The sequence below is a fragment of the Prionailurus bengalensis genome, chromosome D1 (genome assembly GCF_016509475.1).
Source record: "Prionailurus bengalensis isolate Pbe53 chromosome D1, Fcat_Pben_1.1_paternal_pri, whole genome shotgun sequence".
Classification (NCBI taxonomy): Eukaryota; Metazoa; Chordata; class Mammalia; order Carnivora; family Felidae; genus Prionailurus; species Prionailurus bengalensis.
Window position 1 is genome coordinate 89,604,171 of NC_057346.1, and position 13,850 is coordinate 89,618,020.

The 13,850-nt window shown below is 42.4% G+C and overlaps 1 protein-coding gene across 3 annotated transcripts in view; it reads right to left on the reverse strand.

The window, feature by feature from the left end:
* The window catches only part of SLC1A2 (solute carrier family 1 member 2), a 146,764-nt gene that overhangs the window by 31,286 nt on the left and 101,628 nt on the right, over window positions 1-13,850 (reverse strand). For all 3 annotated transcript variants that reach the window (XR_006297452.1, XM_043580961.1, XM_043580962.1), the window contains exons 6-7: window positions 11,988-12,114; window positions 3,106-3,339 (exon numbers count right to left, since the gene is read on the reverse strand). Coding sequence is in view for 2 of the 3 variants with exons in the window: in XM_043580961.1 (XP_043436896.1) it covers window positions 3,106-3,339; window positions 11,988-12,114 (361 nt within the window). In the remaining variant the exon portion in view is untranslated. The remainder of the gene's footprint in view (window positions 1-3,105; window positions 3,340-11,987; window positions 12,115-13,850) is intronic.

Below are 13,850 nucleotides of genomic sequence, written 5' to 3' on the forward strand. Positions count from 1 at the left end.
TCTTCCCAAAATGTCATTAAGAGGTCTTTGGACAATTAAATAGATTAGGGAAAGTAATTGACAAGGTATGAAAATAGTCTCAATTTCTTTACTGAACGGGCTTTGTGTCTTAAAAGTCTATATATACCCAACCAATTCAAACTGGGACTTGGGAGTTTTAACTCTTTCCTGTCCTTCCAGCATTCTGACGTGGATGTCTTCATGTGTTGCTAATAATAAGTCTTCAAATGTTGCTAATAATAACTATCAGTTACTTGACCGTCTTTTTTTTTCTAGAGTAGTTTTAATAGCATTCACTGATGTCAGGAGGATGCAGAGACATGTGTCCCAGGGCACCCCCTCTGTTAGTCCTCCCTGACATCAGCCTGTTGAGAAAAGGGGGTGACCCCTTCCCCTTCTCCATCAGTCCAAGGTCCAAGGAGGTAGAAAGAAATTTAGCTGACTGTACTGGGGTTTTGTTTTTTTTCCCTGTGGTCATAATGGCTGAGATAGTTCTTAGTATGTGATTCATGCCACAGTTTTTTCTTTAAGTGTATTTTCTTCTAAAAAAATGAAATTCTGCATCCAGGAAAGAGCCACATTTTAAACAAAGATTAAAGTCACTTGAAAGACAGGGTAAGGAGAAGGGTCTAGCATCTGTGGCCTTGGCCAGATAACCCAAGCGTTTGGCTGATTTAAATATGAACTCGGGCTACCCATATGCTTTTAAGATTTACTTTGTCTTGTAAAGGTACTAGGGATAACTATCTAGTCGTTCAAAGGAAAGATAATAATATTTTTAAAGATCAAAACCGCAAAGGTACTGGAAGAAAATACAAAGTAATGTTTCATAATTTTTAGTAGAGATGTTCCTGAGAAAATTGAAATTCTAAACACTAAATGAAAATAGTAGCAACTTCAACAATACACAAATTAAAAACTTCCAGGGACAAAAAGCCCTGTAAATTTACAAAACAAATGTCAGGTAGAGAGGAACATCATTTGTGACATGTGACACTTGAGTTAATATTTTTATATGTGAAGAGAGTGAAACAGCCAATCAGGAAAGGAATAATACCCCAACAGGAAATGACCATCACAAATAGTTCACAGGGTTGGGGAGGGGAGAGGAGGATGGTCTGTAAGAACACAAAGAGATGCTTGCCTTCACTGGTAATCAAAGAAATGCAGAATCGATGAGATCATTTTTCACCAATAACATTGGAAAGTATTAAAGGGACTGATAATATCCAGTGTTCGTAAGTAGGTGTGGAAAAGCATACTCTCACACCCAGTTCATGGGGGCATAAACTAACATACTTTTCTGAGCGGCAAACTGGGGATATGTTTTACAACAGCCGGTGTGCTTACCATTGGACTCGGAAATTCCACTTCTATAAATTTACCTTGAGGGGATCATCAGACAAGCTTGCAGGGATGTATTTATAAGGATGCCTGTTCAATAGACATGCCTTAAATGTACATCCCAAGGTGGAGACAGGGGTGTATTATAGCACCTGCAGTATATTATTATGCCGTTTTAAAATAGTAGGAAGATGTATGTTGATAGAAATTTTATAATAGGTTGATCAGTAAAAAATACAGTTTGCAATATCTATATATAGTAAAACCTGGAAAAAATATATGACTAAGATGAACTAAAAGGTTACTATCAATTATCACTGGGTAACAGAATAACTGGAGATGTTCACTTTCTCCTTCAAAACTTTATTCACTGTCTGAACTTTTTCCCAATGAGCAAACACCACTCTCATAACCAGAAAACAAATATCAAACTAAAAATGATTGGTTTTGGAAAAAAAAAATATTTACTTTTTTTCCAAAGAGAGGGGATCTTTGTGGATAGAGATACTTAGCCATAGGGAGTATATAAGACCAAGTAGGAAAAAGAAATTTCGGGATGTTTCCCTTCATCTTGGGAAACCAAATGCAGAATGTAGATCCCGAGGATTATATGTATTTTTAGCATCTTCTGAACCCCTACATTCTACAAGTACCAAAATCTCATTGATTTGCAAGATGGAAACACAATTTGGCTCCTCGGGTAGTCACCACTATTGGCCTGTCGGGTCACTTAAGGAAAACCCGACTGCTTGCTCAGTAGCCTCGGAACAGCAGTCACTCTGTGTCACAGGGTGACCATCTCACTGGCAATGCATGGTCATGGGATCAACTAGAATCAGCTGACAGGTGACTCCAGAGATCACGCTGAGCTAGGGTCTGCAGCCTGCTTGCCCCCACCCCCCTGCCCCCACCACCTGCTTCCTGACCTCTGTCTCCGTTTTGTGACCCTTAGTTTTGTAAAGAAATACTAACAACTAGTGCAGTCTGAAACAATAAAACTCTTTTTGAAATTCTAAATTGGTAGGTGTTTCTAATGTATTTGTTCCTGTTTGTTTGTTCTTGTTAAATTCAGTCCAAGAAGACATCAAAAAATATTTTTTTTTTCTCTGCATATCTCTGGAGTCCTCATTGGCTTTAGATGCCCTGGAACTTACTTAATGAAGAAGGAACGGACTCTCAGTCAATGTCAAGTTGAATCAATGCCAACCTGATTTTCTCAAAATCAATGGGGCAGAAGGGTCCATTAGGGGTTCATGCAGGGGTCACAGGCTTCATTGACTTCTGGTTTGTTTTTTAAAAATCTCATCTAACATGTTTACCATGCAAAAGCTCATTTTTCCAGTTTTGAACCATAAGTCCAATAGAGTGATATTTTCTGATAGCATTTTTCAAATCACAGGTGGGAGAATTTCTTAAATAGCACAATACGCTGTTACATCCTTCTGGAAAACATTTGGAACTAAACCAATGCTAGATGTGGCAACTTAGGCATGCATACTAATAGCATGTATTCATCTGGGAAGTTTAACATGAGATCATATTTCCAGGACAGTTGCATATCCGCAAAAATGTTCATCAGAAAGTTCCTAAGTTCCTGGGAGCCAAAAATACAAAGCATTTATCTTTTCCAGGAATATTTTAATAATACATGAAACATGTTCTCATTGAACTCTGTGATGAAAGGGTTTTGAAAAGAGGAAGTGGCAGAGAAGGGAAAGGAATGAGCAGAAAGAAAGAAAGGTGATTTCTTGTATTCTCTACCTGGAGGCGGTACCCAGGGCAGTGATCCAGGCTTGGAAAATGCCAGCAAAAAAGGAGAAAGGGTTTTTCCTGGTGACTAGAAAGTAAATCAAGGGGAGAAAGATGCCCCCATGGATGATGAGGCCCACTATCACCGTGACCATGTACATCCCCAGTTGCCTAGCAACCACTTCTAAGTCCTTGATTGCAATGATCTTTCCACAAATGAGGCAGGCGATACCCAGGGGAGAGTACCTGAAAAACATAAAAGGGAAAAAAAAAAAGCATTGAAGACAGCCTTATGGGATCCAGAACCTAGATCTGGGCCCTTACATGTACTGCACTCCGAGGAAAACCCTTTGCATTTCGGTACAAAGAGTTTTGCGGGACGAAGTCCATGAGATTCAACTGTTGCTGCATTTTACTTCAGACTCACTGTACGACCTGAAATCTGTGCCATGGATCTGGGGGGATCCCTGCTCTGATGAGAATTCCAAAGGTGAACTCTGTTGCTCAGGTGATTTTTAGGAATAACAGAATCTAGCTTTACCATCTCCCGGGTAAGCACCGAGCTTGAGAGACACACAGGCTGTGTCTTTGAGAATCTTGTTTGGTTTCCCTGATCCCCCAACTCTTTCCTTGAAAACTGGGAATCCATTTGGAGCTTCCCAGGAAGCTCATTAGAGTTTCACCAAACTATACGCCGGTGTTTGCAAATTTGCTTTGTTTCTGCCTTGGAAGATGGGAAATTTATTAAAAAATGAGAGAGAGGGGGGTGGGGGGGGGGGAAGCCTGCCAAATCAAGAAAACCATCTGAGCCAGAGAGTACGTTTAGAGAAATGCGGTTTTATTACTTACTTCTAAGTCTGAAAGTATTTCTTTCCATCCCTACTCTACCAGCAATCCCGACCACCGTACATCGCGTCTCAAGCGGTACAGTAAGAGCACTACATGCATCACCTCATTTAATTCTTACCACAACCCTGAAATCAAGGTATCATTACTCTTAGTTGGCAAACGAGGAAATTGACATTCAGAAAAGTTAAGTAACCAGCCCACGACCGCAAAACCAGGAAGCAGGAGGAGAACAATTCGGGTCCTGTGAAACTCCAAGGGTATTTTTTCCCCTCACCAAGCCAAACCACTTCCCTTTAACTGGCAGTTGTAGCTCGTTGTAGCTAAGCCAACAGTTTACCATACACCGATTTATTCTCTATAACCTTATTTTATATTTCCATCTTACTATTGTTTGATAGGGAGCTTAGAAACCATTGGCTGTTGTCCTCACTCTTGAGTAAGCTCATCACGTGCTCTCTCATCTTCAGTGTATTTTTCCAATGTTGGGCAACATACTTTCTCTGTTGCCCAATCTGGTAGACCTGGAGCATAGACTTGGTCAGCCTGCGACACCTTCTGACTGAAATGAAACTGTGGGAAAGTTGATACCTTGGTAAGAATTATGAACTTATTTGAGAAAAAGACTGTGGGGGAAATGAAGTCCCAGGATAAGGCCATCAACAGGGGTAAAGGAGTCAGGAAAGGAAGACAGACACCCACGCCAGAAGTGATTCTTTTTTTTTTTTTCTTTTTGTAATTGTGCCTGAAGCAAACCCTTTCCTGGGTAAAGAAAAGATGTGAGGAGTGGATGAGAGTTATATACACATTTACATAAGACACGGAGCTTGTCCAGCCACTTACCAGCTACATGACCCTGGTTAGAGACTTATTCCCATTTTACAGGCATGCAAGTCAAGGCTTAGGCTAACTCCAGCCTCGTGGGATTGCTGCAAGGCTTACATTTTTGAAATGTAAATCCTGCACCCCTCCCCGTCAGCACCATTCATCTCCAACTGCTGACCAAGGAATCCTTTGTATGTTCTGTTTTTACACGGATTACGCACACCGTGTCCTTTCCCCCACCATGCTTAATGAGTCAAGTCTGAGTTAATGCTGCTTTCTAAAACATCTCAGTCTACTGCCACCCAATGGTGGATGTTTTTATAAGCAAAATATTTTGTCAAGGGGAACCTTCTTCTGAAAGAGCTGATTTGTAACTGACGATACGATACGTAGTAAAAACACTAGAATAGTTGCTCCCTTCCTTGATGAGTTTCCAGGCTGTAGCCTCCACGTGTTTCCCTGGGGTAAAGACTGATGATATTTGAGAACTGTTTCCGCAGGCATTAGGGAGCTATGTTGTTAAACCCTTGGCTTTCCCACCATTTTACACTCTCCTGGTGTGCCCATAGTCACAACATCTCCCCGATCAGCTGGGTAGTCTCAGAGGCCAACTCTTTGTTCCAGGGGATTGTAAGTAACTGAGCAGAATGCACCAATAAATGGTGCCAGCAAGCATTTATCTTCATAAACCAAGAGATCAATTATTTCCCAAGCACCAATCACCCTTTAAAGATGTACAGAAAAACACAAATATGAGCTATTCTGGGTGCCACTCAATTTTCCCGCTTTTCTGGGACAAGCCATTTGCAGAATGGAGAGAAAGTGTTTCCCAGGCTCTTTGCCAAGCAAGACAGCTACAGAATCCCCCTGGAGAACACCTTTGAGCCGGAGCCAAATGGATTAGAGAGAGGGAACAGGTTACCTCCAGAGCACTCAGCTCGCTGGGAGAAACATGAGTTTCCCACTACAAATGGAGAGCGTCATTCAAAGGCCAGAAGGTAGAGTGTCAGGTAAATAAATATGGCAAGCAGGGGCCCTAGTTAACCCAAACACCTGGGTCTCCAGAACCAGAATGAGCATCAATTAGGACAAGGAAAGAGTCTTTAGCGCTATGGTGTCCTTTAAGGCCGTTACTTCCCTGCACCTGTTTTCAAAACAAGTGGCTTAAGCTTCCACTCAGGAGCTAGAGCTTCTGAGTTCCTGGGTCGCCGTATAATTATCTCACTGGAAATGACACTCCGTGGAAAAGAAAGGGCAAATGACCAGGATTCAAGGTCACCACTCAAAGCTTCTGAAATGAAGCAAACAATCAAAGCCATAAACTAAAGTGCATAAAGAGGCTGAGGGCTCCGGTAAGCTTCTGAAGCCAAAGAGTGCCCAGTAATTGTTGGACCAGTTTCTAAATTAGAAGGACATCACTGCAGAGCAGGGAGACAGAATGCCTCCCACCATGCCCTTAGACTGGTTGTATCTGCAGCTCTGGGCACTGTTTTCAAAGGCACTGATTCATCTAGGACTGGCCTGTCAAATCTTTTTCTTACTATCACATCATCCATCCTTGCCTCCATCCGCTTTGTACCTCAGTCCTTGTCATTTTAAGGTCTTTACCAAGTTGCCTTTCCCAAGACTGCGTTCGACTCCACAAACACAAACTCATACACAGAATTTAACATGCCCAGACCTCAGTGTGCCTGTGCATTCACAGACACCGGCTTCACACTCACCTGACCTGCCTGCTAACAACACGGATTCCTTGGGCTCACCACATACCTATTGAGTTAGAATCTCCTGGAGCTAACCTGGGGGCATTTGTATTTTAAACAAGTTCCCCTAGGTAATTCTGACGTATTCTCGGAAACCAATGTTTCAAGGAATAAAATCTGTTCCACAACAGGATGAAATGCAGAAGTTACTTGGTTACCCTTCGGAAACCATTTGCATTAGCTCCAATTTATTCAAGACCTTTGGTCTTAACCCATTAAAGTAGTTAATTCAGGACTTTTAGTCACAGGACAGATGGCAGATCAGACAGTTAGATGGTTAGTGGAGAGACTTTCTCGGTCTTGCCATAAAGTCACTCTGGCTTTGCCCCACACTGCTATTGGTTTTCAACAGCAACACCAGTCTCCCAGTTTGGGACAGATCCCAAGAGAACCAAAAAAGGGAAGAGTCTGTCAACAAAGAGCCAAACACACATTCTAAGAGTTTACCTAAATGTGTTGTCTGCTCTCAGGCTCAAAAAGTAACACAAATCTCCATTTTACCCAGTCCGCTTAGAGACTGGTGTTCCGGCTATCCAAGCAGTGACTGCTGACAGTTTCTATGTGTGGACTAGAACTTTGGATGAGGATAGAGGGAAAATCAGTATGCAGAGCCTCCAGGCTTGTAGTCTCCCCTCCCCCCTCCCCCACACCTCCCCAGGGACTTCCTTTTGCAAGTAAATAGACCCCAACTTGTCAAGGTAGCCTGCGAAGACTTATGGCATCTGTCTCCTGCCCACCTCTCCAATTTCACTGCCTTCCACGCCCCCTCACCAACCAACTACATCGCAGGTACTCCGGACCTTCGTCTGACCCTTAAAAACCTTTCACTTGCTGTTTCCTCCCACTGAAAAATTCTAATATGGGTTCTTCACAGAGCTGCCTCTTCCGATTCTTCAGATCTCCATCAAAAGCCACTTCCCCAGGCAGCCCTCCTGGACCCCCAGGATAGAGTCCAAGCCATACTTCCATCCCCCATCACTCTCTGTCCCACTCTCCTGGTTACTAACTTTGTAGCACTGACTGCTGTCTGAATTCTTATTTGCTTCCTTTTACTCTTTCTCTTTCCTTTCAGTAGAATGTAGGCCCTGTGAGGGCCAGAATATTTCTCTGTCTTCTTCACCATTACACTAGCTAAAATTGTTATTGGCATAGAAGAGGGGCTCAAAAACATTCATGGAGTGACAGAATGGATGGATAGCTGGACGGTTGGATGGATGGATGGATGGATGGATGGATGGAAGGGATGGATGGATGGATGGATGGATGGATGGATGGATGGAAGGGATGGATGGATGGATGGAAGGATGGATGGATGGATGGATGGATGGATGGAAGGGATGGATGGACAGTGGTGGTGGGTTAAAAGGGAGGGAGAATTGAAAGAGTGGACAGAGATCTCACTTCTCACTTTGTGTTTCTAGAGTGGTGAGATTATGAAAAGTTTTACTTTCTGTTTAAGGTTATCAGATTTTCAAAAAAAATGTTTTAAAGAAATTTGCAAAAAATGAGGATATTAAAATCATACTGAAATTAAGGGTTTTTCTTTTTTTGATGAATCAGAGAGTCTTTTAGGCTTCTTAAAGGATCCATGAACACACAGAAACAGAGGATACAGATTGAATTGATAATAGTAATCATAATCACAAAATAACAACAATGATAACACTGTTCATAGAAAGTGTTTAGACAGGACCCAGCATATGAGGAATGCTTTGTAACTGTTGATCACAATTTCACTCCATTCTCACGGCAACCCTAAGACACACTGATTCTATGCTCAATCCATTCAGATCATGGGGTTTAGAATGTGTCTAATTCGCCTAAAGTCACACAGTTAGTACTAGGAGGATGCCGGATTCACTCCACCCTGAAGTCAGACAGAAGTTGAATTAGGCACCACTCCCACACAACTCCCACTACTTAGGCTGTACGACACTGGGCAAGTTAACTTCTGTGCTTAGTTTTTACAACTGGAAAATGGGGCTAACAAAAGTCCCTATTCCTGCTAGGTATTATGGAGACCAATAAATGAATTAATGTATGGAAAGTAATTGGAATAGTACTAAGCGTATAGCAGGAAGTTGGCAAACCTTAGCTTTGATTTAATAATTATGATAATAATAATTAGCTCCCCAATAATAAATAGATACAATACAATCATTGAGGTAGTGCTGAGCATATAGCAAGAATTTAATAACTATAAGTTATAATTTGGTAATCATTGTTACTAGAATAATAGGGATCTCTGCAACGTTATATTTTGCTATTATACTGTTCTTATTACCACACAGAGAAGAACACAAAAGAAGTCTGATCATTTAAGCTTTGAGAGGGTCGGTTAAAGAGTAATTGACTGTTCTACCCCAAACCGTCTCACACACATTGTTATCAAACGCTGACGAGGCAGCTCAGGAATGAAAGAAATGTGTAGAATCGGCATCTCCTACCATGTAACACCCTCCTGACTGTTTGCCTAGATGAGGTAACTGAACAGCTGTCAGAAGTCATTGCATAGACCTTGTTCCTGACTCACAGTTGCTCGGCATCTCCTGGGTTTTGATGCTAAATCTTTAGGAGTTTTGGTTTCATTGAATAGGAAACCTTAATCCACACCCCTCTTCCCCGGGGAGAAGTGAGCACACACTTTATCCCATGATTCATCTCCCACATTTCCTCTCCTTCAAGGGCTCAGTGCAAATGATATTGCCCACATCACTGGCATCATAGTACAGAAATCTGAACTGTAGTTTTAGAGCGAGGACGTTCATTCTGCTAAGAATTCCAGGGGACCAGTGCAGATCCTAACGTTTACTACCAAGAGGCATATTCTGCTTTATTATTTACTAAGTTCTCAGCAAGCTCAGGCAGGTTTGTAAAAAAGACTCGAAACATATTTTTAGAGCATCACATTGCGGGTGACTTTAAATTTTCATAAAAAAGAAGTATTCAGAAATCTAGGGTTGCCTGAGCAGTTGAAGAATTGATACAATAAAAACAAAAACAAAATCACATTATTTAACCAGCGTCCTGTCCATGTTTTCAAAGTACAATAAAGCGATGATCTGAACAAGCCAGGCCTAGTAAATATGGTTCATGAAATCATAAGGAACATCTTTTTTTCTTTTCTTGCTTATTTACTCATTTATTCATTCAATAAATACTTATTTTTTTTCCGTGAAGTGTATTCTTTTTTTTTTTTTTTAATGTAATTTATTGTCAAGTTGGCTAACATACAGTATATACAGTGTGTTCTTGGTCTTGGGGGTAGATTCCCGCGTTAACAATGGCCAAATGATGGAAAGAGCCTAAATGTTCATCAACTGATGAATGGATAAAGAAGATGTGGTTTATATATACAATGGAATACTACTTGGCAGTGAGAAAGAATGAAATCTGGCCTTTTGCAGCAATGTGGATGGAACCGGAGTGTATCACGCTGAGTGAGATAAGTCAGGCAGAGAAAGACACGTATCATATGTTTTCACTCATATGAGGAACATCTTCTGGATCTGAGACCCTGGGGCCTTCAGCTAGTCCACTCACTCTTGAGGTTTTAGTAAGAATTACTACCAGCACATCACAAGGTTGGGTTCTGTGGGGATAAAAAATAAGGCAGGAGCAGATTCTTGTTCTTGTAAAGGGGGAGGAGGAGCCAAGGAAAGGAAGAAGAGAAAGAGAAGGTAGAATTTTAGTGGGAGGCACCATGCAGAAATGAAGGAAGCCCAGAGGAGGAGGAGGGTTGGGGAAGGTGAGTAGGCTGAGAACAAGCAGAGACAGAGAATTGGCAATCCTGAATTCCTGTGACAGGACACAGGTGTCGTTTGGTCTCATAATGGTTTTGGTTTTTTTCTAAAAATTTTTTTTTTTCAACGTTTATTTATTTTTGGGACAGAGAGAGACAGAGCATGAACGGGGGAGGGGCAGAGAGAGAGGGAGACACAGAATCGGAAACAGGCTCCAGGCTCTGAGCCATCAGCCCAGAGCCTGACGCGGGGCTCGAACTCCCGGACCGTGAGATCGTGACCTGGCTGAAGTCGGACGCTTAACCGACTGCGCCACCCAGGCGCCCCGGTTTTGGTTTTTTTCTAGACAGGCATATCAGACCATCAAAGAGGTCTGGAACAAATGCACGTAAAAATCTTTCATCCGAGAGAGAGTGGACACTAGAGGTCTGAAGGTGGTACCGTTTCCTTTACAGAAGACTGGGCACTCATGCCCTCCTGGGCTGCCCTAGATTTCAGAACCGCTGACCACAAAGACACATGCAGTAAAGCAGAGACAGTACTGCTTAGATAACTCAAACAAAAAAGTCACCCACTTAGGCATCAACGATTACGAAATGAATAGGCACTCCAGCTCTTCGCCCCACTAGCTATATCATCTTAAGCAAATTAATTCACCTCAATACACCTCAGTTGCCTTTTCTGTAAAATGGGAGTCATGGTGCCATCTCTGCGGGGCTACTGGGATTACAACTGACAGGCACTAAGCACTTATCCTGGCTCTTGGCAGATACAAGGAAATCAATAGCTGGTAACTTTTATGATTATAATGATCATGACGATGTTAAGGAATCAAGATTTGGTGACTCTGGATGTATCATATGATACAGTCTTCTCTTCCATAAAACTAGAGGGTGGAACAAGATTTCCAAGAGCACTTACAATTCTAATATTGCCTCTGTGATTTCACTGTTTGCATGGCCTGAGAACTGCCTCTTTTTCCTGCTGCACGAGTCATAACACTACAATACACTGCTTTTGGACACCAGAATATTAGCGTAGTGGTCCTGCCACATGCCCTCAGTCATGTTGTATCATCCTTGGTATCTTGGACTTATCTTAGGTTTCCTCACAGTGCTCAGGTTCAGGGTTACTAATTGGTTTTTCCAGCTTGTCTATCTTTTCTTGCTTTTCGTTGTTGTTTTTGTTTTCCCACAGGCAGGAATAGGCAAACTTTATGTGAAGGGCCAAATAGTAAATACTTCAGTTTTTTCAGGCTACGCAATCTTAGTCTGAACTGCCCAACTCTGCCATTTGGCACAAAGCAACCCTAGACAATATGTGAACGAATGGACACAGCCGTGTGCCAATAAGACTTTATGGGTCCTGAATGTGAATTTCATACAATTTTCATGTGTTGTGGAACACTATTACTCTTTTGATTTTTTTTTTCCGGCAACATAAAAACATAAAACCCATTCCTAACTTGTAGGCCACACTAAACGCATAGCAAGCAGATAGGATCTGGCCCAAGGATGGGCCATGGTTTTCCAACCCATTTTCCAGGGGAAGCTCCCCCCAAAAAAGATTTTCATCCTTTTCTCAAAGTTTTTTTCCAGACAGCCCTTTGCTTGCTCCATGCCTACTCTCTCCTGCTGGGAGGGCTCCGTTATCTTTCAAGGATCCCAAGACCTTCAGACACCCTTCCCCAACACTGAGTAAGAACAAGCTCACTTACCACATGATCATGATCACTAACTTCATTACAATCTCATTCAAAATGTTGAAGAATTCCACCATCAGCTTGGCCTGCTCTCCCATCTTCCCCATGGCGATGCCAAAAGCAATGAAAAACCCGATCAGACCTGTTGAGTGAATCACATCACGCAGAAGGACAAGTTACAAAGTGTGTGTTTCTTCTCCCTCCTTCACCATTCCTGACACAGGGAGCCACCTTCTCACCTGCCTGTTACCCCGCAAATGAGGCATTAGGGTTCACACTGAAAATACCTTTCCCTTGGATAATTATGGCATCCCTTAACATTTCCCACAAGAGCAAGTTGAACTGTCAGCGGTATCAGTTCCTTGAAAAAAATGAATTCCATTTCATTCCAAACTCAAAAGCACTCTCTTCTCTCTCCTCCTCCCTTACCATGGGTAAGCAGATTCCAGAGTACACAGATTAACAAAAGAAGGCTTGTTGAGGCTTGGGGATTATCATGCAAACTTTGGAGCCCACATTAGAACTGCAGAGAGACCAATTAGCCAATAAAGTCTCTGCCAGGGTTATGTCTACATTGGCTTAGGGCTAGTGCAAATTCATGTGTGGCTGGTATGTTCCACTGCAGAAGAATCCTAAGTATAAAAGTATCTTTCTACTGCTACATGCCTAATACGAGAAGGAGGAAGAATGTCGAAAAGTCAAATGGAAAGCAATGAGAAATCCAAAATAGTTGGGAAACCCCAGTTGACCCAGTTCGTTTGTATTTAACCTGTGATTTATTAACTCCTCATCATTCTTTTCATGGTCAAAATGGTTAGAATGCTTCCCCTTTTTTTTTTAACTGTATTTTTTATCAGTATCATAAAGGCAGAACATAGACTTTGAAACTTGCTAGCCCCTCAGTCCCCTTCTCACTTCACTTGACATGGCTTGACTTCTATCTAAATCTAGCCCCACCCCAGCCTCTAGGGTCAATCCTAACCCCAGGCTGGAAGGACGTGAGGAGCTCTGTCCCCATCAAAGGCACTAGGTCCTGGACCAGCTTCAACACCCAGCCTTGAGTCTTATCTCTGTGTTGTCTTTGCCTCTTTCCCCACACCAGAGTATGTTGGCATATGTGCTAGGAAGCTGCCATATACTTTGGTTCCTCCAAGCTTGGCCTGGCTTTTCTCCTCCCAGAAGTTTCTCTTCCCCTACCACTCCTTCCCATCCTTTTCCTCAGAGTTTCACCCCTTACCTAGTCTCACCCAGGCCCACCCAGGGACTGGGCCACTTTACGGCTAACAGATACCCCCATGATTGTCTGGGGGCTGTCTGGATTTCTGATTACTAGCCACTCTGTGCCCCCTTCCCACTCTGACCCATTATGGCCAATCCTGGGGCTCCAATTCTGACTACTGGCATGGACTACCAACCAATGTTGCTGTCCCCATAGCTGCAGGCCCTTGCTTGCCCATCTGACATTTCTTCTGAACGGTAGTATGGCCAATATTCTAGGCCCTCTCTTTCCTTCCTCTTCCCTATGACTGCCGTGTCCCAGTTTGGCAGGTCTAATTTACAACCCTCCTTTTATATCATTTCCTAATGTATCCAGTTATGCCTGGAGTCTTGAGTTACACTGGGTAAATTATATCATTATAATCTGATTCTCTTAGGGAAGAATTCTTTCTTTCTGAATCTCCGACTTCCCCCCAGAGACACTCACCTCCCCACACTATGCACGTAACAACCCAGATTGTTCAACTATCCTTCACTGGACCCTCTCTCTCTTTAGCAAAAAGAACTCAGCACCTGCACTCAGGATTGTTAATCCCTGGGAACGAATATTTCCCCTTTTCAGTTCTTAGCTAGAAAGACTGGCAAGTGATTTACAAGTGA